The 24,112-nt window shown below is 44.0% G+C and overlaps 2 protein-coding genes across 9 annotated transcripts; both read left to right on the top strand.

Moving 5' to 3' along the window:
- Positions 1 to 2,046: 2,046 nt before the first annotated feature.
- LOC143426354 (uncharacterized) lies at positions 2,047 to 13,434 on the top strand. Of its 3 annotated transcripts, none has more exons than XM_076899770.1 (10): positions 2,047 to 2,173; positions 3,785 to 4,023; positions 5,754 to 5,950; positions 8,109 to 8,246; positions 8,930 to 9,236; positions 10,196 to 10,444; positions 10,800 to 11,031; positions 11,121 to 11,354; positions 12,142 to 12,422; positions 13,024 to 13,434. In XM_076899770.1, the coding sequence occupies exons 2-10, from the start codon at positions 3,922 to 3,924 to the stop codon at positions 13,309 to 13,311; spliced, it is 2,028 nt and encodes a 675-aa protein (XP_076755885.1). In that variant the 5' UTR covers positions 2,047 to 2,173; positions 3,785 to 3,921; the 3' UTR covers positions 13,312 to 13,434. The 3 variants fall into 3 exon arrangements, with proteins under 3 accessions (XP_076755885.1, XP_076755887.1, XP_076755886.1); XM_076899772.1 differs by having other exon boundaries at positions 12,915 to 13,031; XM_076899771.1 differs by lacking the exon at positions 2,047 to 2,173 and adding an exon at positions 3,255 to 3,304.
- Positions 13,435 to 17,853: 4,419 nt separating this feature from the next.
- On the top strand, positions 17,854 to 23,538 carry LOC143426352 (scoloptoxin SSD14). 6 transcript variants are annotated; one of them, XM_076899769.1, is made up of 10 exons: positions 17,854 to 17,869; positions 18,323 to 18,483; positions 20,767 to 21,000; positions 21,085 to 21,308; positions 21,389 to 21,581; positions 21,661 to 21,861; positions 21,941 to 22,190; positions 22,271 to 22,464; positions 22,572 to 22,812; positions 23,026 to 23,538. In XM_076899769.1, the coding sequence occupies exons 2-10, from the start codon at positions 18,431 to 18,433 to the stop codon at positions 23,287 to 23,289; spliced, it is 1,854 nt and encodes a 617-aa protein (XP_076755884.1). In that variant the 5' UTR covers positions 17,854 to 17,869; positions 18,323 to 18,430; the 3' UTR covers positions 23,290 to 23,538. The 6 variants fall into 6 exon arrangements, with proteins under 6 accessions (XP_076755884.1, XP_076755882.1, XP_076755881.1 ...); XM_076899766.1 differs by lacking the exons at positions 17,854 to 17,869; positions 18,323 to 18,483 and adding exons at positions 19,636 to 19,803; positions 20,011 to 20,207; XM_076899765.1 differs by lacking the exons at positions 17,854 to 17,869; positions 18,323 to 18,483 and adding exons at positions 19,636 to 19,803; positions 20,008 to 20,207.
- The last annotated feature ends 574 nt before the right edge of the window (positions 23,539 to 24,112 follow it).

Raw genomic sequence — 24,112 nt, 5'->3', positions numbered from 1 at the left:
CGCCAGTTGGGAGTCCCTCTCGTTCTCGTGTTCTCTTTCTTCGCTAAAGCTGGGGCCAGACATCAACCAGGTTTTCGTCAATGGACTGAAGACCAACCAAGCGCAACGCTAACCGAGCCGAGCACTTTGCATACCGCATTAACACGGTTAATTTCATGGAAATCGCATTCCTTTCATTTCTCGCGGCCGTGCAACCCTGTCTCCGCTGGAACGCACCGTGCGCAATCTCGCGATACTCGAGCATCTATCGCCTCACCATCCCGAAAACGCTGACTCGAACAGGCTTCTTAATTGAAAACCGCGAGGAACGCCCCGTTTACAGCTAAAGTAATTGATTTTTCGTTACGAGAAAGAGAAGATTCCGAGCGCCCACGTAGTTTCAACTGCCTCGGTAGTTCGCTTCCTGAATTGGATAGAACTTGAAAAGAAGGATACAATCCCCGTCGTACCTCTGGAATATATTAAAATTTTTACGATTTCCCGTTTCAACTTTCGAACTTTCCGCGGATTATTCGGTCCCTTTCGGTACGTTCGTCGTTAATAATCGCGAGCCGTATTTTTTCGATGTTCGTTAATTAAAGAAAAAGTGAAAACTCGAATCACTTCGAGGATGGAACAGGGAAAACCAGTTAGGACTTTATGACATTTCGTGTCATATTTATGTATTTTAATCAAGTCGAAATCATTTTCTCTCAACATTTCCACTGGCTTTTATCCCGTTTAATTTGTACGGTTTTCATCGTAGCGCAGTTTTAAAAGTGGCACGTTGCGCGAAGCAAAAATTGTTATGTATTAAAAAAAGAGGACAACGAGGCTCGTCTTTGTTTCGCGAGGGGCGTCGAAAATTTGTTTTCCAGGCGTACAGTTTTCCATGGAAATCTCAATTTTTCAATTTCACGCGCGAGCAACGGTACTTAGCGTGGGGAATGAATGCGAAAGCAAAAGGCGATTAACGCTGCGTGACTTGTCGCCTTCGTCTGGATTTCTCTGTAACATCACCGTTCAAGAGTTTTGTTTATCTAGAAATTCCAGCCGTTTCTGCGCTCGATTAATAGACTTTTAACGACTGCGTTATCGAGCGCGGCGCAGATGTTTCAATTCAGCTACCGATTATAGCGTAAAATATTAGATAAAACGCGCAAATTACAAAATCGAAACGCGTTAACGTATGCTATACCTTCTCGCAATTTATGATAAATTATTCCACCAGAGAAACGTGTAATTCTATTAAATGCGTAACGATCGACTCGTTTCACATCGATAAAAAGAATAAAAATAAATGCGACGATAATTCACATTACGAAACGATGTAGAACACGAACAAAAGCGTAGTGACGAATAATGAAAATAAAAAACGAGACCACAAGGTTCGAGTACGCATTAATGAGCCAGAAATTAAATTGGAGTACTCTGTACTTTCATAAAATATTCAAACACGCGTGTCTAAAAGGATTCAGACATTAATTGCCGTAGCTACCCCCATGCGCCACGCACTTTCTCAATTACAATGGTCTCCAGAAACGGAACAACATGGAAACGTCTTCGCGATACCTGCTAGCCTAATTACTCCAATTGTTCATCTTCGTAGAGTGCGTAAAATTGAATTATCGAACGATATTCATATCTCTTCGTCTAAAGAAAGATGTGAATCTTACTTCGATCTGCTAAACGCGTTTCCTTTTTTCTTCGAACGATAACAACAGACTGATATCAGAATAAGAACGTACATACAACGTGGTATAAGTGAGCGAACAGCTCTATCAGACTACCGCTCGGTTGTACTATAGCACATTAAATCTCGAGGCTGCTGAAACAAGGAACTAAACGATTGAAGTGGACAGTGCCGCGAGTTGTCTCGGTATAAAGGTTGGAACTGGCTAATGGTCGATAATGGAACTGCCTGAATGGCAGCGTAACTAAATTATGCTGCCGACTGGCTGTTCGTGATCCGGAAAACAATATTCTGGAGGCGGTTCAAGGGGGAGAACGCTGGTCATTATGCGTATAATTCAACGGAATCTTCTCCCGTTCCGACTCTTCGTTCTCTATTAGCCTCCCTGTGCCACGCGTGTCTCGCAATCAGTCAGTCGAACGATCGTTCTTCGCGATTTACCACCATCCGTCAGATCTGCCTCTGTATGGGGCTTCATATAAATCGTGTAACTTCACGCTCGTAAGTAAACGTGCGCGTGTATCTTTTTCCATATTTATTTAGAATCGTCCGCGTGTAAATTGGTTCATCATTCGCGCACGAATCCTCCTCGGAAAGAGCAACAAACTGTTGCGTTCATTGAAACCGTGGAAAGATTTTCTAGTTCCCCTTGAACCGTCGCGAAAGTCTGGAATTCTCGTTTCGCTGTTTAGTTCGCGAAACCCTGGCACGAAGTGACGCCGTGACGGACGATGTTCATTGACAAACCGATAGCAGATGCTTCCTACTCACGTCGTGCAACGAGATAGAAGACATTAGCGGATTAGCCAGCATTCGAAATTACCTTGAACCGTCAGTTGTAATTTTCACTGGCGGTACTTATCGCCCCCGAGGATCGACCGTGTTTGTACTACGCCAACCAGGGGCGCTTCGTCTCTGTTTTGACAGTCTTAAAGCGTGTTAGTCGTGGGCTTTGATAAACCGCTATTAACTCTGCTTCTAATCCTTTAATTCGTAGCAGTAAGATTGGCTTTTTACGATGAAAAGAATAAAGGTAAACGAAGGCTCGCGAGCGTTACTTAACTTGCTTGCTCAGAGATCTGTGCTCCCCTCAGTCGCACAATTAGAGAATAATTTACGAGGACTGTGTTAAAAAATGACTAGTTCAAAAATTCCCTCGAAACAGAAGGTAGAAACCTTCCATTCGTTCTCTCAGCGTTGAATTAAGACTGAAGTGGAAATTTGAAAGAAGTATGCGGGCGATCCCTGAAGACGTTGGACGTAATCACGACACGAGCAATAGAAATCAGCTCTTTCCTCGATCCTGTACCACCAGGGATTAACGTCGCGATGCATCCGACCGATCGACAGAAATATCTTTTCCCCGGCTTTCTATCTGAACTTTGATTCGTGCTTCGAAGAGAAACGTTCCCGTAAATCGATACGCGACTGACTTTGCGAGACGCGGAGGATGCGAGTCGGGACGCGACGTTCAACATCCTGTTTCCTTTATCCCGTCGAGTTAACGATCAGAATTAGAATGCGATATTCCGTTTCAATCGTAGACAGTCGTAACGTCACCGTGTTTGTTTCCGCAGTGGCTGATGTAACGACCTTGACCAAACCGATGGCTTCTTTATCAATCGATACCACGTAGTGGTAAGGTAAATGTTGTAAAACTCGAGCTGACCTCCTTACAAGACCTGTCTATAAATATTATAATATAGTATCTCGGAGGAAGTGTTTCGCGCAAAAATTTATAGACAGCTTCGAGGGACACTTTTCCCTCGAATTCATGAACGAATTGAATTTTGAAGTTGTACACAATTACGATATAATATTCACTATGCCCATCAGCACACGTTACCACTACCTACATCCCCAGAAAACAGAACACTGAAACCTGATCGCAACTCTAAAGATTAACCATTAACACTGAAATTGAGAAAAAGAGATCGATCGCCTAACATTCCCAGCGACGCTACTCCATTTTCCCTCGTCGAGATTACACGTCCTGCTTGATAATAGCGTTAACCTAATCGAGTCACCGTGGTTCAAGCTCGAAGCCAGCACGCGTCGCGATCTGGTCCAGTTGTTTCGAAGGGTTGATCGATACGCGTGTCTGGGCGGCAGGTGTTTCAGGTGCGTCCACCGTCATGTCGGCGTGGATCACGGAACAGAGGCACGACACCTGAACAGCCGAGGAGCACGCGTCCTCATCTCGGAGCCAACATCTTCGAAGGCGGCCAAACCACGCGGGAGAAAGAGGAATGGTCCCTTGGGCCTTTGGCGTGCCTCTCGTCCTCGTTTCTGCTTTGGGTCTACTTCTCAACGGTTACGTTCTGCTCGTGGTTCTTGGGCTAGGCAAACAGGTGACTACCAGACCGTTCTCTTTCATTCATTTTTAACGTCGAATCGGGGATTGCGCAGGATTTCAGCTATCAGCGTTCTCAGGCGAGGCGAAGACGATCGTTCGCGGACGATAGATCACTGACACTGCGAGTATTATTCAATAGGCTATCGGTCTTCCCCGATGGTCGCGTTATCGGTGACAAAAGACGCGCAATGAAGGTTGATTGTGTACGAAGGGCTGGAGTGATAAATCGACGCGAATTCATTAGCTCTCCGTGGAATAACGGACGATGAAATCACTGCGATCGGTCAATGAATTTCTGGCTGGTCTCGGAAAGTGTCCGAGGCCATAATGAATTGAACGCTCCCGAATGCAATCGAGGCAATTATATCAGCCGGGAATACACGCTGTTCCGTTAAACTGTTGAACCAGATAGCTGTCACCATCGTTGTATTTGTCTCGCAAACGTTCGCGCGAGCAATTGTCCGATTAATTTTGGGAGCTGCGCCGAGTTGAGATACACTCCGGAGCAATTTCATTTATCTATTATAGAGACTGCAATAAATCGAGTCTCAACGTAAGATTCTTCTTCGAGGAACCAGTTTCAGAAGGTAGAACATTTCTGAAGAAATACGAAATATTACTGAAACAGTCTCGTTGAGAAAGAGAAAGAAACTTCGAGGATACTCTGAAATCGTAATCCTAATTAATAAAGATTGCACGGACGACAGAGTATTATACGTCTAATAATTCGTAACTCGGAAAGGATATAAAATCCATCGCGTGGCTGAAGCCTCCATTAGAGAAATGTATAAGATCTTTTTATATTACACGGAATCCCTTTCAATCTCTCGGTGTGAAATTAATATCGAGGCTAACATCACTCGACGGGCAAGATCCACGGGTTTCGAGCCACACGATTTTTACGATCGCGGTTAATCCCGCCTTTTAAAGCGGTTTCCCTTTGGAGGAGAGATATAGAGGCGCGCCTCTTTCGCAACCACGATACATTTCTCGACGAAGGCACGGGGGTTGTCCACGAGAGGAAAGTGGCCACCGCGGAAATAGCTTTGCGCTTTCACGCGAGCCTTTTTAGTGGCCGCCACTCGCTGACTCGTGGCAGTTTGAACAACGCGAGACTGGTCAGAAGAGATCGCATGCTTTTCGATATAATATCGAAGTCTGCTCGCTGAATGACAGCGGGCGAACTAGGTCGCATAAAATATACTCCCTTTGTTCACGATAGTTCCCGTTAAACGCGCTCTGTCTTTCGAAACAAGGCGAGTGAAACACGCTTTCATCTGAAACGTATCTTCTATTGACAAATTTAATGGGAACTCGATAACGATTCTTCGCGAGAGAAATTGCCGCGAAATGTAAGATGGGATACTCGTTTTATTTCCTTCCGCGCTTAACATATCGATTCTTTCTAATTGAAGTATGTAAATGTAGATTTTTATTGGATACTGTCTCTACGCTTTATTTTTACGTCGCTGTTTAATTTTGTTATCCCTGAAAGGGTTGAAACGACGCGGAAATTCATATTTCATCCGCTGCACTCGTTTCGCACACGACGCGAAGTGACTGGCGATAGATAACCGCGAAGAAACAGGGGGCGAAAGATCGCGCGGAATCGTCGGGAAGTTTAAATTACAAGACCCCCCCAGCTGGAAATTAAGATTAGACTGCGTACAGGAACTTTTGATCGCCGTGGCGAAGTTCAGTTAACGAGTTAACCTATGTCCACAGACGCAGCAACCGCAAACTGCCAATACTTTGTTGCTGATACACTTAGGCGCCGTGGAGGCAGCTGTGTGTCTGATATTACTGATCTTTACCACTGGTTCGTGGCCCATCGCCGGCACCTGGTGCGTTCTCCACGGTTTCCTATTGGCGCTATTGCATCCGGTTGCGCTTTGGACCGTGACGGGATTGAACTGTGACAGGTAAATGACATTCGACATCCCGTTTCTTTCTATCGTACCCTAGCGATAATAAATTTCATATCGAAATCGATTCGTTCGCCGTCAAACGTGGAATAACTTTTCGGGTTCGCTCGAGTCATCCTTTCTCACCGTGCTGAAATCTGTTACGTGTATTTTCGTGTATCGCGAGATTTCGTGCCAAATTTCAACATTGTCATGCACAGAAACTGTAACGCAGGTGTTTCTTTCGGAACAGATTTGTAGATGCATCCTTGGCGGTTTCGGTACATCGGAACGTATTTATTATCACGAGCAATGTAAATGTAATAACCGAACGTTTACGATATTGATCTGGTATTCTTTATTTTCGTTCTTGATTCCATCTGCAATGCAAAGTATCTGGTCCGTACATCTTCGTCTCTTCGATTTCCAAGTTACCATTCTCGTGCTCTTTACCTTTTTCATAGAAAAATTGGAAAACACCAATCAACTATTGTACCAAGATCTCTAATTTTTTGTCAGTTTCTTTTCACGATATCGTCGGTTTCTATGTCTGGTCGCTGATAAGGGAATAAAATTATTTATCAGTTCCTCGTCAGCAAATTCCGTCGAGTAACCACCTCTGCATCCTTTCGCGCATAAAACGGAGGACTGATCGAATCGGAGGTCCTTTTGTCTCCCGTATGTCGCGATCGACAAATCGAGTTCGATGCAGCGCCACAGTGGCATTCGACGCGTCTCACGCAGCACAAAGCCGGCAAGCTTTTCAACGTAAGATGTCAATGGAGACGTCGACGCATTCAGCCCTGCTATCTCTTTGGCCCGATATCAACCGATGTCAGATCTTCGATTCAATCGGAAACCCTTCGGCGGATCGTCCCGCAGCTGCCGCGTCATATCATCCACGGTTCCAAAGGGAGAAGAGGGCCAACGTCCCAACAAATTACACCCTGGAAACGCGTGAATAACGCCGATATCTCCGCTACGCCACGTTCGTCGATAATGAATGCTGCTCGGGACGTTCTACCGTCCCGTTACCATCGCCATCGTCAGCAGAGTGTCTTGCTGAATACGTGATAAAGTCGCGGGACATACGTGGGTGTCATTAACTGTACGGGGAACACTTTCAGTCGTGGGTAATAATGGCTGATAGGAACGTATCCCCGGTGTGGGAGGAAAGTCTACTAATTGTGTAGCGTCCAAAAAATATCGCCTCATAATGTTTCCTCAAACGAGGAGTTATTTAATTAGGTTCTACATTCTGTTTCCACGCTATCAAACTTTTATGGCCACGTCTTATAGCGCGTTAAAATAAATGCAGATTGTCTTGGTAAATACGCCCACTGTATGACTAATTTAACTTCATTGGTTTAAGGCTTTGCAAAAATATCGGAATTTATCATCGTTTCCGATTCAATTTAACATTCGGGAATTATACGGTCCATATTATTCTTGAATTTTCTGGGTATAATCCGCAATTGATATATTAATCCTGTGGAAGCTCGTTGGGATAAGCGGCATTTTACCGCGCAGCACCTATCTTCGCGCGTAGGAATTCCGCGAGAATTTGCAAGTCAAGGGAGCATCGTCACGCCATCCGTGAACTTTACATCAGTCCCTCGACACCGTTCTCTTGATTTCATACATGATGGAAATGACTAGCCAAATATAAAATGACACGATCCTCTGCGTCAACAGCAACCAAGCTATACCCACGTCCGGCAAGACGCAGCCCTACGTCACTGACCAGAAATATCTTGAGTCACGTTTGGCGTAACAATATTTGCCGCGTTCAATAATCCAAGAGAGAGGCTCGTGGCACGGCAGTGGGTTGCGAATAAAAATACAAGAAGACACGGAGTCCCCCCGTGGCGTCCCAATTTCAACCCAATCGAACACGCCCAATATTTTATTCACCGTCCTCACGGATTTAAACCGCCGCGTCCCTCCCCGACGGCGTCGCGACCTTTTCTCTCCGGTTCGACTCCTCTTCACCACCGCTACCCTTTTCATTATTCAACCGTGGCGTGTTGCGTTCGAGGAATCGAGCTTGAACGTTTAAGAACGATCGTTTCGAACGGGACGAGGCTATAAAAAGATTCGATTTGAAACGTAGCCGACGATCTCTCTTCCATCCGACGCTTGCGATCGTTTATTAATCGTGAAATCCTTTCTGCAGGTATTACGCGATCGCTGCGCCGCTGCATTACGCCGCGCTGGTCTCGCCGCGACGCGTGGCTGTTGGCCTGGTCGCATCCTGGACGGGGGCTCTGCTGCTCTGCCTGCTGCCCTTTTGGGGCCTGGTTCCACCTTACAGGTTCGTTTGTCATTCAGGGAAAATGATTAATCTCCGCCGCTCGCTATTTGAATTTCTCACGCTCGTTTTCGAATTCAACGAGTTTTTGTTTCGCCCGGGTGTTAACGTTCCCCGTGTGAAGGACGCGCGGTTCCGTTCGCCGTTTTTAACGAATCAAAGTAGTTCTTTCTTCTGCCGGTCAATTTGCGTGATGAATGTTTCGGTACAACCCAGATTCCTTTATATCGAGAGTAATATTTCACTCGCACTTGATTGTTGTTGGTCATACGTAAAGGTTGCAATCGATTAGACTCCCCTTAAAAATGCGAAGAAACGGTCATATCGTTGGCCATTTCAAGCGTCAAATAGTGTTGCGAGTTTTACAAAATTTAAAGAGATTCTTCAAGTTATACGTCCACGTTTTATGCACAATTTATACCGTAGCCATGAAAATACCACGAGATATTGAATAAACCTTATCGAAAAGTGGCAAGGAAGGCGATCAACGCCCGTATCGTTCCTTCTTATCCAAGCCGTTCGAACGCGCCATGAATCCGCATATCGGTTCCCGGCATAAAATCTGAACGACAGGATCGCGCCGCGTGGCGCTCAACCGACTAAACCCCTTTAACGTGACCTCTTAGAGCGAAGCAAAGTCGCAGCCGGGACTCGTAGCCTTGTCACGCTTGTTCTGGTCACCGCAGGTACAGTCCAGGGTTGGGCTGTTGCGCTCCGGATTTTGGGAACGACTCGTGGGGCTTCGCTGCAGCACTTTACGGGGCGGTATACGCGATCCTGGGCCTGGCGTTGCCCGCCGTCCTCGTAACCGTGTGCAATTTGCGCGTACTAGGCATCGCCCGTTACCACCGTCACCGCATCGCCACAGCAATTTACGAAGTCACGCTGAGCGCCCAGGCGACCATCACCCATCAACGGAATCCGTTTTTCGTCCCAACTGTCACGGCCTCCACGGTCGTCAACCCGCCGCGCTTTCACAGCGCGGCCAAAACGGTTTGTACATTACTCCGACTCGCGTAATTTCTGTCTGCGTTACATAATCCCACTGGCAAATGAGGGTAATGGACACCGTTACCTCGTCAAACAATATCACGCGTGCAAAACCGTGCCAAGCAGGGAGGTGAGTCGGTGTGCGTGGCCATTTTTGCTGGAACTCGCGCGGTTGACACGCGGTGCTTCCGATGGTTCTTTTAACTCTGCGTTTGTGTTGCCTTTGCGATTCTTACGTGTCGTCCTCGATTCTAGACAGTAATTTCTGTAATCGGAGTTAACTTGTCGGGATACTCTGGTCAACGCGAGTCAACGTGGGTATTTAAAACGATTTATGATCCGTTCGATGCATAATCGCTGTCTCTGTCCCATCGAGACGTTAAACGTGAAACGAAATTTATCACGTCGTAAATATTTGACACATCGGTCTTTGGCACACCTGTTTAGCGTAAACGTGATCATACATTGCGCGTAATATGTAAACGAGGAGCACCGCGTGTTTCAACCAAGCATTTCATTTTTGGTCGATCGTTATCGATTAAATTTTCCATTAAAGAGGAACTGATTAGCGAAGTTAAATCGAACGTTGCCTGTCGGATTAAAAATCAATGATTACTGATTGAATACTGATTTAAAATCCGTGCTCGGAAACTGGATTATCAGCGCGAAATTACTTGAATCGAACAGGTCGCCACGGGCTACCACCGACCGATTACTTAGCTCGGTTTTATGTTCGATTAACTTTCGCATTCTGCTCGATAACGCGATTGGCCAGCTGGCATCAACAGCGAGCGATCCATTTATGAATTTGCCCGCGTTAATTCTCCGTGTAATAACCTTTCGATGCCGCGATCAATGCCAGGGGTTGGTCGCGTAATTCCACTCGGCCGTCGACGGTGCGCCCTGTTTTACTGCGATTTAAATGACCCCCAGATGTGCATTCTCCGTATTGAATTTTCCAGGTAATGCAATTGGTCGGCTCCCTCTACTTGCTTTACTTCCCGTACTGCGGTCTGATCATTTGGCAAGTCTGCGACGTCGGGAACCAGCCGCATCTCTACGACAATCCGAAGCTGGCTTCGCTGGCCTCCCTGCTGCTCGCTTGTTCTCCACCCATCAACGGCCTCCTCTACGGACTGAAGTCGCAGACCCTCAGGCGATCCGTGCAGAATTATTGGCGGAAGAAGGCTACTAAGTCGGAACTTCAACAAGTAATCGTCATAGATTCCATATATGTTTCTCTTGAATTGAAAATTCTGTTGAAAAATTCCTTCGCGTGTCCAGTTATCGCTGATGACGGGGCCTTCGGGTGTATATCGTGTCCTTGCGGAAGAATCATTAGCGCAGCATTAATGTAGCTTTCAATACACGATGAAACTGGTTTTAACTTCTTATGCTCACATTTTCTTGTTCCTTTTCGTCCTTTCACTTTTACACATATTTTGGACACAAAAAGAGCACTTTTTTTCACCGGCTGACTCAACCACCCATCGCGTCACCCAAAGATGAATGTTCACCGATGAATGAGACATTCGAAAAACAGCAGAAAGTGTTCTCTAAATTTAGGAGATCCAAGCGAGGACGCCGAGCGTCGCAGGATCCCGAAGACCGTCCGGAAGCGGAACAGGCTCGTTCTTCCCGTTCCCGCCGTTGCAGCGTAGACTGAGCGAGGCGTTGCTGGTGTTGGGCTCCTGCAGAACAGGGAACAACTTCGACAGCAACAACCTTGGCTTTCATCGGAACAGGCTTCAACCAGCCGCTTCGTGCAACACTCTTCGTGTGCCTACTTCCGAATCAGGTTAATGCCACAAACGCGGCGTCGCCTACGATAATGGTACCGTATCGCAGGTCGAGGGGTGCCATTGTCATTTCGATTCGTGTACACAGGCGAGAGCAGCAAATTGGTGAGATCGAGCGCGAGCGCAGCCAGCCTGATGGGTCCTCATTACAGAAGCGACTTTATAGGCGCGGACGTCAGTGCCGGTTGTTCCATTGCGTTGAACGAGACGCCAAGGAGGAGCCCGAGGATACTGATCACGCGGGCGTGCAGCGAGGAGAGCCAGGATGGCGGCAGCCCGTTGCTGAGGAAACCTTTCATGGCGAACGCACTTCCGTCTGATAGTATATATTATTATTCTTTGGAGATTCGTTGAATGTTGTCGTTGAGGGGTGTTTAAAGCACACACTGAGGCTTCTGTAGAATACTGGACGATCAATACGTGTGTGTTGCTTGATGAAATTTGATGAATGATATCGAGGCAATTCTGTTCGTTGTTTTATTCATATCTTTTTCTTTTCGTTGTCTTATCTTCGTGTGCGTCCAGCCAAAATGGTTTTGCTAATTTAATAAAAGACTTTATTCCAATAAATGTTACGGACTTCTATCCTTATGTAACGAATATTATCTAAGCGTTTATTATACTGGCCAACGATTCTCTGGTAGCTCGAGCAATAAATCGATGGTGGTCAAACTTTCGTTTCCCGTAACAGAAACCATATGTCGCCTACCACAAATTGCTGTGGAAAGTGAACATTTCCACTCTACGTTTATACGATACGCGCGTGCCAAGTTTATAAAAAGAATTTGTATAAATATACAGAGACTTGGGTGAAAGTCCAAAGGAACCGCAGTTTGGCCATCGTGATAAAACATAGCTACTTCACCGCGCGTAGATCGAAATAGAGGCAGCGATTCTGGAAACTGAAACGAGACAAAAATCAAAGTGCACTGTAGTTTATGGGCTTTCGGTACTGGCGAAAGCCAGTTTCCTCGCTCTTGCTTTTCGTCTCATTTCACCTCCCAGAATCGCCCTTTCCGCGACTGGCGCACCTGCACGTCCCTGTTCACGTATCGTGCATCGTTAAAGACTGTCCCACCTCACGCTGGCTGTTTCGAATTGTTCGCAAGAGCGAAGATGGCGGCATTGCAGCACCGGAAGCGACAGCAGCACGGGGAGCAGCGAGGCGAGCGTGTGGACCACTGGCGTCGCGCAGAAGCTGGCCAAGGCGAACGCAAAAAGTGCGTCGGACATGTGGCCGGCATCGAGGCGATTCGTGCGTGCAAAAAACTTGGAGGAAGGGGCGCTTTTGGTTGGCGCCAGACCCAGCAATAACAGCGAGAGCAGCGATACCACGGACACCACGGCCACCACAACCACCACGACGATGGCCAGCAAATCCGCGACGGTGGTAAGTATCCGTACACGACCAACGCGCAACCGGATTGAAAAACTTTTACACGATGCCCGACCACATGCGTACAGACATGCTCGTAACCTTGAAGACCGTACGCACAGTGTCACTGTCGGTCGAACCGGTTCTTTCGTTGGTAGCTCTTTAGCGGGGATGAGGGAGGCTTTAGGTATCTCTTTAAATATCTCGCGGGTCAAGAATATGGTACGAAATAACAAGATCTTTTTAAGTCCAAGGGCGACTTAAAATGGATCTTCTTCAGTTCCAGATCTTCGAAATTGTTCGATAACAATGATACTCTTGTTGATATTTCATTTTTTCTGTTCTTGGCAAGATCTTGTTAAAGTATTAGGCAGTCATTTAACGCAGCAACCTTATACATTTTGATCAAAAAGTAGAATCTCACAGTTAGACACAAAATGGTCTCAACTTGATCTTAGAAACTCGAAGATGGCTATGTACGAATACATTTGTTCCATCCTAGTATAGATTAATGAATCAATTTTGAAGGAAGTAGAAATGAATATCTCGCTAAAGAAGACGGCAAAGAATCGGCAGTTCCTCGCATAATATTCACCGCAATAAATGATGTGCGCAGGAAAACGGTGGCTATCGAGAGAAAACGAAGGTTGAATTAAACGGCAGTAAAAAGGTGCAAAATCAGAGCGAGAGCGAGAACAGCTGGAGCAGCGTCGATGAGATCGAGTCGAAGGAAATGGCGGACAAGGGCATGGAAGAGGATAATTTCGAGAAAATCGAAGAGGAACCGCGAGTAGAAAAGTGCAAGCAGTTAAGGCGGAAATCGAGAACGATTCGCAAACCGGACGTACCTCAGGATTGCAAAGAGGCCGCGCAACGCAGGCCCCTCCTCACCTCTTCGTCCTAAGTTCAATCAACGCGAACGCACCACTCCCATCGCTTCAATTTGTTATCCGTACCCTTTCTGTCTAAATGATTTCGAGTTCGACGCAACGATCATCTAATTCCGCCTCCGAGAGCCGGACTAACTCGAACTCTTTCGGCGGATAAACGAATCCGACATCGCTTTAACGAACCCCAACATTTCCAATCATAAGATGAATCGATTTTAACGAGAGAAACGTGCTAATCGCTCTTCTCTTTTTACTCGATCGAAGCGTAACGAAAGTGGGCTTGGCCTCGTTAGTCCATCTCCCGGACGCAGGATCATCGTCGTCGCTCCGAAACGGTCCAAGTGATTTCAGTATCAATCCCACGGCCCTCCCCGCGTCCAGACAGAACGGTTATTTTTTTACGAACCCCAGTTTCCGACCTCCCCTGATCGATTGTCCACGTCCAAAACGTAATACGGGAATAATCGCGGGAACGAAGCTCGACGTGACCCCGTTATGCTCGATATCAACCGCGACGTATCGACATATCCTGAAATTATATTTTTATACTTCCACCGAGCTGGCCAAGCGAGCCAGCGCAGCGTTAACGAAGAGGGGTCCGCGTTGCGAGGAGAGTCGATTTAAACGTGCCACGGCCGGGCTGACCTCGGCGGAAAACTGGTCTCGCCCGTGGAAAGTCCGCGAGCAGAGGAAAAGTCGATCGGCTGGATCATCCGCGCTGGGAGCGTCGCGCCGCTCGCACCGCCTCGGAAAAAGTTTCGTCGATGTAGTAGCTCGTTTCACCAATCTCCCTGGTCGCCTAGCCACCAAGTTTCACCGCGGATTCCGTGAGAATCCGCGACGGAGTTCGCGAGCCGACAAACGACCGCGTCGACACCCGAGAAAGTTCTCGGCGGAACGCTTCGCGAGGACGGACGCGGCCTGATGGTGAACCTGATGTCGAAAACTCGACGATCCTCCCGACGAATCTGCGGGATCGATTCTCCTATCGTTTCCGCTGACGTTTCTGATTAGCGGGTTCGCGGAAGGCCTGAGTCTCGCGAGGGATGCGTCGTTCGTGAGGATCGACGAATTTTTGAAAAATATGCCGTCGAGAAGTCTGTAAAAGAACTACTACGCGTATAGCTTCGAGTAGCGAGCGTGCTACGGGGAGCGTTCTTTGCTTTGGAGACATTTTTTACGTGTACAGAGACTTCCAGCGTGGGAGGTTGTTTTACTTAGAAGTGCTTGAAGATCGCTAAACAATTGATAGGATACAAATCTACGATTTGATATCTAATCTTTTCGTTTTCGCTGTATCATAGTTGATCTAGGTGTTAACGGTGGATCATAAAATTGAGTAGGTTTTCATTTGTTGAACGAAACAACATCCAAATTTGGCTTTAGGAATTGCAAGGGATATATCTACGTCTATTTCGATTCTAAGCTGATAAAAAAATGTTTCTAAGGGAAGAGGACAAAGTACACTCGTCACTCCTACGTGAAGGAGAAGGCATTAAAAGTGGAAAAATCATGCATTGTCGGATAGAAAAATGTTCGCGTGGGAGTCGCGGAAAACTTTTGTTGCTTATATATATAGGGATCGATTAACGTAGACGGCCGTTGATTCGAGTTTATTAATAGTGAACGATGCGGCTACGTGAAAACGATCACGTGGACGAGCGAGGGTACCGTAATAAAGATTGACTCTTGAATGAATCCTTTTTACGCTGGCAAGTTTGTACAGTCGTTTGCGAATCGTGGCCAGCTACCGTGTTTGCACCGAGACGATGGATCGTTCGCAATTTAGGCAACTCTCACCCGGAAGTTAAATCCATATTGTCGTTGGTGGTTATTGGAATTCATGTTCCGAATTTGGTAGACGACGAGTGAACGCGCGTGCCTGTGTGCAATAATTTTTAACGATCGTTGAAATGTAAAGAGAGAAAAGAGAAGTTATTTATCGTTCGTTGGGGCGTGAACAAAAACTGTAGAGAGAAAGTACGGTTCGTGTAACGAATTAGCTTGCAACTCGTCGATGAGATCCGCGTTTGAACGAGTAATGGCCGATTCAGAGTTTCTTTGGCTCGACTACGTTAAGAACAATAAATTCGATTCTGGTATCGCGCTCTTCTCAGAAGATAATTTCCTCGATTTTTCTCAGTTTTACGATTGATCGTGCACTGTCATGCCGCTATTTTATGTAACGAGTCGCAGGAACGTGTTTACGTACGGTTGTGCGTGCTCGAGCTGTTGCTGTTGAATTCGTTAATTAGAACATAAGGGAACGATCTCATCGTTCGTCGATCTCGTTGACCGAGCGCACGTATTTTATCATTCCGTGAAGAACTTTGTCGGGTTCGCGTGTTGACATTAATGTTAGTGATGTTAAAAGATATCGCGATGTCTGAGTGTATGTCGTTAGTGCAAATAAAAATGAAATATGTTCTGAAAAATTAATCGCAACTGTGCAATTAACTGCCTCGCCTCGAAACTTCACCGAACCTGCAACACTTTCGACACTCATATAGAAAATGTATCAGAAAATTGTAATAAGGTGATCGAATTCTAATTAACAAGGACTTTCACTCTCGTTTCACGTTTGCCTGATATACGTAGAACCTTAACTTGTTTCCCGAACGAACGAGAGTTAAACTAGTTAAAAATTCTCAGAATACTCTTAATTTCAGACGCGTGAGGCAGGCTTTTCTGACAAAAACTTCTTCGTTTGAATTATTACTTGCATTCCTTATGAGTGATATAGGAGTACATAGAAATATCACGTTTAAATAGCCTGTGGCTCCAACGCTATCGACCGATTTATTTGCTCACCAGATTGGAGTAGATACCCAGTAGGCTTTTTGCCACTTCTAAAAATGATAAAAAAATCTTTAACTATTCCAAACACAAACATATGTACGCGGACTTTGTCTCGAGTTCAATGAAACGTACAAATATGTGCAGACGAAGATCTAATGGCACCCAACTAAATATGTACACAAATAAGTGCACACGGACCGTGGTGCAACCACACGGGAGTGATCGATACGATATCGTTGGCAAATACTTGAGGAACATCGACGTTCATCATTTAACAGGACGTTTGCGTCAACGTACCGATACCAGAGCACGGGATGAGTAACTCGTAATGGTATTTTGGAGAAAGTTGAGGATCGAGGACAGGACCGCTTTCGTTTCGTGTCCACGTCTATTAGGGATAACTCCCGGAATTCATTTATCCCTAAACAGCTGGGAAAGTTAACTTTGACCGGTGGACTTTCAGCCTGGGAACTTTAAATTTCAATAGGTACCCGAAATATATACTTTCCGAGTAATCTCCAAAATAAATTCTAGAATCGTAGGAAAGTGGATAGAATTTTCATCGACTGACTCGTCAGAAACATTCCAAATTTCGATCGGCAAGATTTGAATTTTTTGCGGAGCTTTTCGTTTCATCTCACGTTGAATCAGAACCAAGAGAAACACGCTTCTTTTATCGTGAATGTTGCGTGTAAAAATAGCCATAAGCTAGTGAAATTAATTTTCAACAGCAGCCTTTTTGCCAACAGATGCTACAAATGTATAACCTTCCTTTTAAATACTACATATCCTTACTAGTCTCTCAAACTATTTTCAGCTGAATAATAAATTAGCAATTTTTTATTTAGTAAGATTCGCAATTTTCGAAGATCCTTTCGTTTCGCTTAATGCTTAATATCGCATGAGAGAGAATCTACGGAAACAAGCTTTTTATCGTGAATGGTGCACGTAAAGAAGCCATAAGCTAAGAAAATTAATTTTGTCCGGCATATTTTTTGCCAACGAAAATGATAAAAAAAGATTGCGCTACTTTTTCTGAACTCCGCTCTTGAAAAAAAAACTTTGTGTATTAATAATATGCTTTCACGTTACGACTAATTTATATAGAGAAACGAACGACAAGCGCAATAAAAACGTGAAGTAATTTTCTCTTATATATACCAATGCAATTGTAAAAATTTGCATTAAAAAAAGTTTAAGCTTTAGGCAGTCAGTGGCATTTAGTTCGACGGCGAATTTCTCGCTGGAATTAAAAGGGGCAAACATTCGTGGGGCCGAAAAAAGCACAACGAGCTCCGAAAAGAAGCTGCACACGTGTACCATATCGTAAAAGAACGCTTTCTTTTAGTATCCACAATCGTTCGGGCCATAAGCGCCATCCCCTGTCGTCTGGAATCCGACTAAGGGGAATTAAATTCGTTGGCGCAGGCAGAAGAAACAAGAATCCCTTCTCTACCTCGCTGTCAGGCCTCACAAACACGTTTCCAGACGTTTTCGTCGAGAGTCGAACCGATCGTAGCATTGCGCGATAAACCGTGCGCCAGAGAGCGACGCGTGCTCGATGCAGCGCGCGACAAGATCCGTTTCGCTCGATCCTCGATCTACTTTCATCGATCGTTTCCACTAATTACGCGTGCTTCCCCTCCTATCGTATTTTCATTTTAAACATCAGTGAACAACCGTGCAACTAATTAAAGAAAGGTGAACAATAAGAAAGATGATACGAGGATTAACGTTCAACGAAAAAAAGAACAGAGACGGTGTCTGATAGAGGTAAGGCTAAATAGATTTTTTACGTAACGAAAGGTGATTCCGCTGGTCACGTTGAAATTGGCGTAGGTCGTTACTGTTATTGTTATTACGTTTAACAGTCGGAATAACGAGCGGGTACCGTCGTGTCGAAGGTTTCATTCAGCCGGTGTTCGCGCGTAACCATCGCGAGATCGTTTCCTTCGAAAAATATATACGTATGCCTTAGTCTTTGCGCGCTAATTGTATCAATTCAAGATCGTGGAAATAATTTCCGCATTATGCCCGTGCAAAATCGTAAGCGCGCGTGCTGTGTACGCGCGCGGGACAATCTTCTAGCTCGAGCCGCGGCTATCTTTCTCATAAATATGTGCGAACACCGTTCGTAATGATTCAGACGTCTGTCTCGTGTTCTTTCCGCCACGTTTCGCGGTTAAATACACACACAGTTTTCGCATCGTCCGTTGGGATTCCTAGGTGGCCACGAGGTGATCAAATGATTCGCATTGGATAACAGTTTGGGAACGTGGGCGTTTTGATACGACGTGGGATTCGAGAAAAAATAATCATTGCAAGAACTTCGCGATGACCAGGAGGAACAGCTTGGTGGAGGTTGAAGAAACGCGGAAGGACTTCTGGTAAGAGCGAAAAACGAATATTACGTTTCTATGAAGTTACACTGGCGATATCTAGGAATAAGAAAATTTTGCTTCATATTGAATAAACGGAGTGCTTTCAAAAGAATTACAATTTGAAAATAAGAATATTTTTGCCTAACAATAAATTTTCAGATAAGTTAATGATTTTGATTTTTTTTTTGTATGAACGAGAGAACGCGATTACGATACAGCATGAAACAGGCAAACCGCGACAGTTATCCAAGCAAAACGCGCGATTTCATCATTTTGTGTGTACGTGTCTTGCTGTATCACGCATAAGGCTTAGCGGTTCCTATAATTGTCAAATATCCGCTATAAATTGTCGCAATTGCATGCCACTTCCCGATAGTTCACCCCGCGCGTACTACGACCTAGATATATAACTCCTCTTAATTGTACATTTCATTGTTTCACTGTCATATCACGTTACTATGAAACGATGTTTAATTAAGTAGTGTAATATTATACGATTTATCCGTTCCTCTGAATACCTTCCGTTCTAATTTCTAGTGACGAATCAAAAATTGAGTAAAAACTCAAAACTCTCACGGGATCTCATTTTTATAGATCCTGATGGTTGACTGTATTTGTTTGTAGTTCTGTAGATAGCAGATACTACCTTTCTAATCTTTGAATGTGTGAATGTGTATAAAAAGTAGCAAAAACCTATTACATAACTATAATTTCTTGTAATCTAAAATTGCTTGGTACTTGAGACCATAAGAAATTCATTTATCGTCAACATTTTTATTGTTTCGCTTGCTGGTTAGATTTGAATATATCGCTCACGTACGTCGATAAATAATCATGAAATATAATTAATTCTTACGATTACTAAAATTACTAAACATTTCGCAACTCAAAGTCAAACCATTTAGATAAACACTCAGTTCTATATCATAATCGTATCACTCGAACTGTATTAAACATGAACCAACGGTGTGGAAAAGTGCAAGAAAAGAGTATAGTAAGAATGTTAGAGAGATCATAATTGAAAAGGAATAAAGATTGCAACAACTGTTCGTTACTTGTCGAATGTTCAAAACGATGCACGTGATCCTGGCATGAGGGAATAACTCTGCGACAGTTGTGTGAAATGCGCAAGTCCAAATTGATTTTTGTCGGTCAGCTGAAGCTGGTCGTCTTCGGGTGATTCGGTTAACATTCCGCATGATTTTCGAGGAATAAATCACGCTGACAACACGAACGATATGAACCAAGTCCTTGCTGAATCGCGACAAAAACCGGTGCGAGAAAAAACGAATGTGAATGGTGATCAAGAATCGTCTGCCTTTGACAGTGAGTGTTCAATGATGCGTTAAACCAAAGAAACTATAGATCTACGTGTGTATGGTAGCCTTGTATCGCAATGGGTTTAGACGAAATGTCCAAAGATGGCGATAGCTGTTCCTTCGACATCTCGATAACGGTTAACGTCGATATTGATGATCAATGACTGATGAATAACGTGGTCGCTAATGATACGATTTTTATGGTCCCTAGCAGAGAAGAAGCATAATTTCCTCACCATCGTCCAGTACCAGCTCCGCGTACGCTAGTACCGACGATGTTCGCCAATACTATAGTAACGATGAACGAAACACTTTCGATTCGGACGACATTGGAACAGCTCGACTATTGTGTTCGTACTCGCCTCGTCGCAACAAAGCGAAAGGGTTTTTCGCGAATCTACGAACCGACAAGTGAGTTTCGCTTTTGCGCGAGCTGCCACGAATTTGAATGACAGGAGAAAACCTAAAATGAAGAAATATATCATAGCAAAGTCGATGTAATTTCCATAGCTTTTAGGTAGTAGATAAAGTAGGTATCGAATCTCCCTCAGGCGCATGTGTCCAGGCACAATGGTCCAAATAATTTAACCACAGACGACGTGTGCGGTTGCATGTATCTCGCCTAAGATTCCGTTTTCATTTTGATGTATAAGAAGTTCACAAAAAATATTTTTTCAAATGAAGCGCGATACCTTCGTCCGCAGATTTTAACAAGTATGTAGGTGACCGATCAACGCTACCAGCGTCAGAATTACAAATGTATCATACGCCTTTGACTTTTCATTAACAACATTATTAAAACTCATGACAATCATTAATAATACATTAAAAAGTAAGTATGAAATTTAAAATTCCAATACTTTTTTGTATAAAGAACACATTGGGAACGCACAATGGGAAAGACACGTTGTTTAATCGGCCCTTGAATTGGTAACACAATCGTAATCGATTATTTTTGTTCCACTTACAGGTCCTATATTAATGCAAAAAGTATTATAATAGCCAGCATAGTATTAGCCGTGATAATACTTTCGATAATAGCGATCTGCAGTGTTTTTGGAGCCAGTAAGGATTTAGAAATTCAAGAGAACGAGGAAATACCACCCGATCCGGAGGAACTATTGCCACCATCATGGAGTAAATTAAGAATCTTTAAGCACGGTGCTGTTTGCGCAGATGGTGCACCATGTGCCGTCATTGGAAAGTATGCAGATGACTATATAAAAGACACATATCTTATCTTAAAATGTACCGTAGAATTACTAATTAAATAAATATTTTTCGATAGATCCATCCTAGAGAAAAATGGCTCTGCGGTGGATGCCGCAATAGCCGCGATGATTTGCAACGGCCTCGTGAACATGCAAAGCATGGGTATTGGGGGTGGATTTTTAATGACAATTTACAACAGAGCATCGAAACTTGCTTACACGTTGGCCGCAAGAGACCGTGCTCCGTTAGCTGCTCATGCAACAATGTACGAAGGAAAACCTAAGGAAGCGTCATTCATCGGTAATGATTGTTCACTTCACCTTCCACTTTCGATTAAGGAATCTGCAAGAAACCGTAAAATTTGTATGTCCACGAATTAGGTCCGTTAGCTATCGCTGTTCCTGGAGAACTGGCCGGTTACTGGGAGGCTCACAAACGTTTTGGTAATTTGCCGTGGATTGATTTGTTCAAACCGTCGATCGAACTATGCGAAGAAGGATACAACTTGACAAAAATACAATACGATGGATTCAGATATAACGCGAAGAACATTTACAATGACCCTCTGTTAAAGTAAACGCAACGTGACAGCATTTAATCGTTTGTAATCTGCTACTATGAAACGGACAAGCTTCGTTTTTTATTGTTCCAGGAAGTTATTCGTAGATCCAAAGACTAACGACTTCTACACACCGGGTACAATTATCAAGCCAGGGGTACTCTGCAAGACTTTACAGAAAATCGCGGAGAAGGGAGCCCCAGAATTTTACAATGGAACGTTGGGCAAGCTTTTAGTTAAAGATTTAGAAGAGAAAGGGTCGATAATAACAATGAAAGATTTGAACAATTATAGGTATTTACTATTTAAGAAATTACAAACGGCACCGTTCTTAATTAATTGGACGTTGAATTTTAATTTTAATTGCTTTTAGAGCTACGTGGGAGGAACCTCTGAAATCTAATCTTTCTAATGGAATAAAAGTTTACACGATGGGTTTACCAGCAAGTGGAGCCCTTCTTACCTATATTCTAAACATTTTTGACGAGTTCAATTTTACGTCTAATAGCATATCTGATTTTAATCAAACCACTCTTACATATCATCGGATGATAGAGACCTTTAAATATGCGTACGCATCGAGAACTGATATGGGCGATAAGGACTACGTCGATATGGGGGAAGTTAGTACACAATAGAATTTAACGAAAACGTTGGACCAAATCAAACGTACAACTCATCATTGTAATTCTACTTGTTTAAGTTGGTGAGGAACCTGACGTCGAGGAGTCACGCGCGTAAAACTCGAATGATGATAGACGATCATAGAACGTGGGATGATCCGACCCATTATGGAGCAACCACATTCAGCAGTGCGAAAGATCAAGGAACTGCTCATGTTTCAGTATTAGCGCCAAATGGGGATGCAGTATCAGCTACCAGTACCATTAACTTTTAGTATGTTTGCTTTCCAAACACATTACAAGACTTCTTCGCAGAATGCAGCTAATTACGTCAAATGAGGACCGTTTATATTGACATATTTAGCAACTGTTTCTTTTTAGCTTTGGAAGCGGTGTAGTTAGCCCCAGCACCGGGATATTATTAAATAATGCGATGAATGATTTCGGCATACCGTCAACACTTAATTATTTCGGAATACCGCCCAGTCCAAACAATTATATCGCTCCTGGTAAGAGGCCTTTGTCGTCCATGGTACCATCGATCCTTGTCGATTCAAATGACAATGTAAAAATGGTTATCGGTGCTTCTGGTGGTACAAAGATCACCACGACAGTATCACAGGTCAGAATTCTTCCACTGATTGCTTTATTCATTCTGAATTGCAGCAACCGATAAAGACTCATTTCTTTGTTTTGTTGTGGCGATGAATTACTATATCGAGATTTCCAATTCTTCTCCTTATTTTCATTTTTTGAAATGATTAGCGTTTGTTAGAAAGAAATTGGTCAAATGCATTATTTTTCATGATAATTTTTGGTCAAATGACACCTCTAGATAATTGCAAAAACTATTTGGATGGGGCAAACGGTAAAAGAAGCAGTGGATGCGCCTAGAATACATCATCAGTTGTTCCCAACTGAGATGGCCTACGAGTACGGTGTGCCAAAGCAGGTGATCGATGGTCTGAAGAAGCTCGGCCACAAAACGGCGCGTTACAGGATTCGCGGCAGCGTGGCCTGCGCCATTTTCACCAAGAACGATACAATATATGCGAACGCGGATTTCCGTAAAGGAGGGGACGTGTATGGGCTCGATTAGATTCTATTAAAACGAATAATTATTGACGAGACGTAAACGGAATCTTCCAGTATGTAAATTCTTGATCTTATATCATTAAGCGTCGATTATAATAAGTGTTACTCAAATCTTCGATACTAAGTTCTTCAACATTTGATGGTGAAAATATAGAAAAGTTGTTTTAACGAGAAAACGTTTTGATAGTGTTGTAATGTTCTATGCTAAATTGTGTGAAACTAAACTTCTTCAATAAAACTTTTGCACGTGTTACTTCTTCATACTATTCTATTTTTGTTTTTTTTTTTTCAGTTAAGTTTACGCGATCGTACACAAGCGATGAAAACTGTTCTCTTTGTATTTCGACAACGTAGTTGTAATCTGATTACGGTTTAATCATTGGCCGAATGAGTAATAGCGATAGAGCAACGTTCCGGCAAACTTTTACTTGAGCAAGTGGGATCCAATCTAGCGCTATCGATCCGTGTAGAAATTTATACGAGAACCTTCTACTGTTGAGTAACCATTAAACTACGCGACAACGAATCCAACATTTTCACAAAGTCCGCCAACACGGACGAGAGAAAAGTATAAAGGGCCACATAGCAGATGGGATTGATCAAAAGGTATCGAGGTGAAAACTCGTCCGCATCCTTTGCCACTGGTACACTCGTTTTGTCGGGTATGCCCAGGTGTGCGCTGCGGTAACAAGATCAGATCGATTAACGGGATTTCACGCGCATACTACATCCTCTCAATCGACCGTAATTTCACGAACTCGACAGTTTTTATAATTTCAACGGGTCTTTCGTTTGGTACAATGCGTGCCAATTTTGTGAACGTACAC

Source organism: Xylocopa sonorina, chromosome 8, assembly GCF_050948175.1.
Source record: "Xylocopa sonorina isolate GNS202 chromosome 8, iyXylSono1_principal, whole genome shotgun sequence".
In the NCBI taxonomy this organism is placed as follows: Eukaryota; Metazoa; Arthropoda; class Insecta; order Hymenoptera; family Apidae; genus Xylocopa; species Xylocopa sonorina.
The sequence above is the reverse complement of the archived record's forward strand: the minus strand, read 5'-3'. Positions and strand labels throughout refer to the sequence as shown.

Coding starts and splice junctions, on each gene's coding strand:
- LOC143426354 (XM_076899770.1), top strand. CDS start 3,922: ATGGTCCCTTGGGCCTTTGGCGTGCCTCTCGTCCTCGTTTCTGCTTTG. Junction 4,024..5,753: donor TTCTTGGGCTAGGCAAACAG/GTGACTACCAGA, acceptor CTATGTCCACAG/ACGCAGCAACCGCAAACTGC. Junction 11,032..11,120: donor TGTGCCTACTTCCGAATCAG/GTTAATGCCACA, acceptor TCGTGTACACAG/GCGAGAGCAGCAAATTGGTG.
- LOC143426352 (XM_076899763.1), top strand. CDS start 19,874: ATGGGTTTAGACGAAATGTCCAAAGATGGCGATAGCTGTTCCTTCGAC. Junction 21,309..21,388: donor TAAGGAAGCGTCATTCATCG/GTAATGATTGTT, acceptor TCCACGAATTAG/GTCCGTTAGCTATCGCTGTT. Junction 22,813..23,025: donor TCACCACGACAGTATCACAG/GTCAGAATTCTT, acceptor TGACACCTCTAG/ATAATTGCAAAAACTATTTG.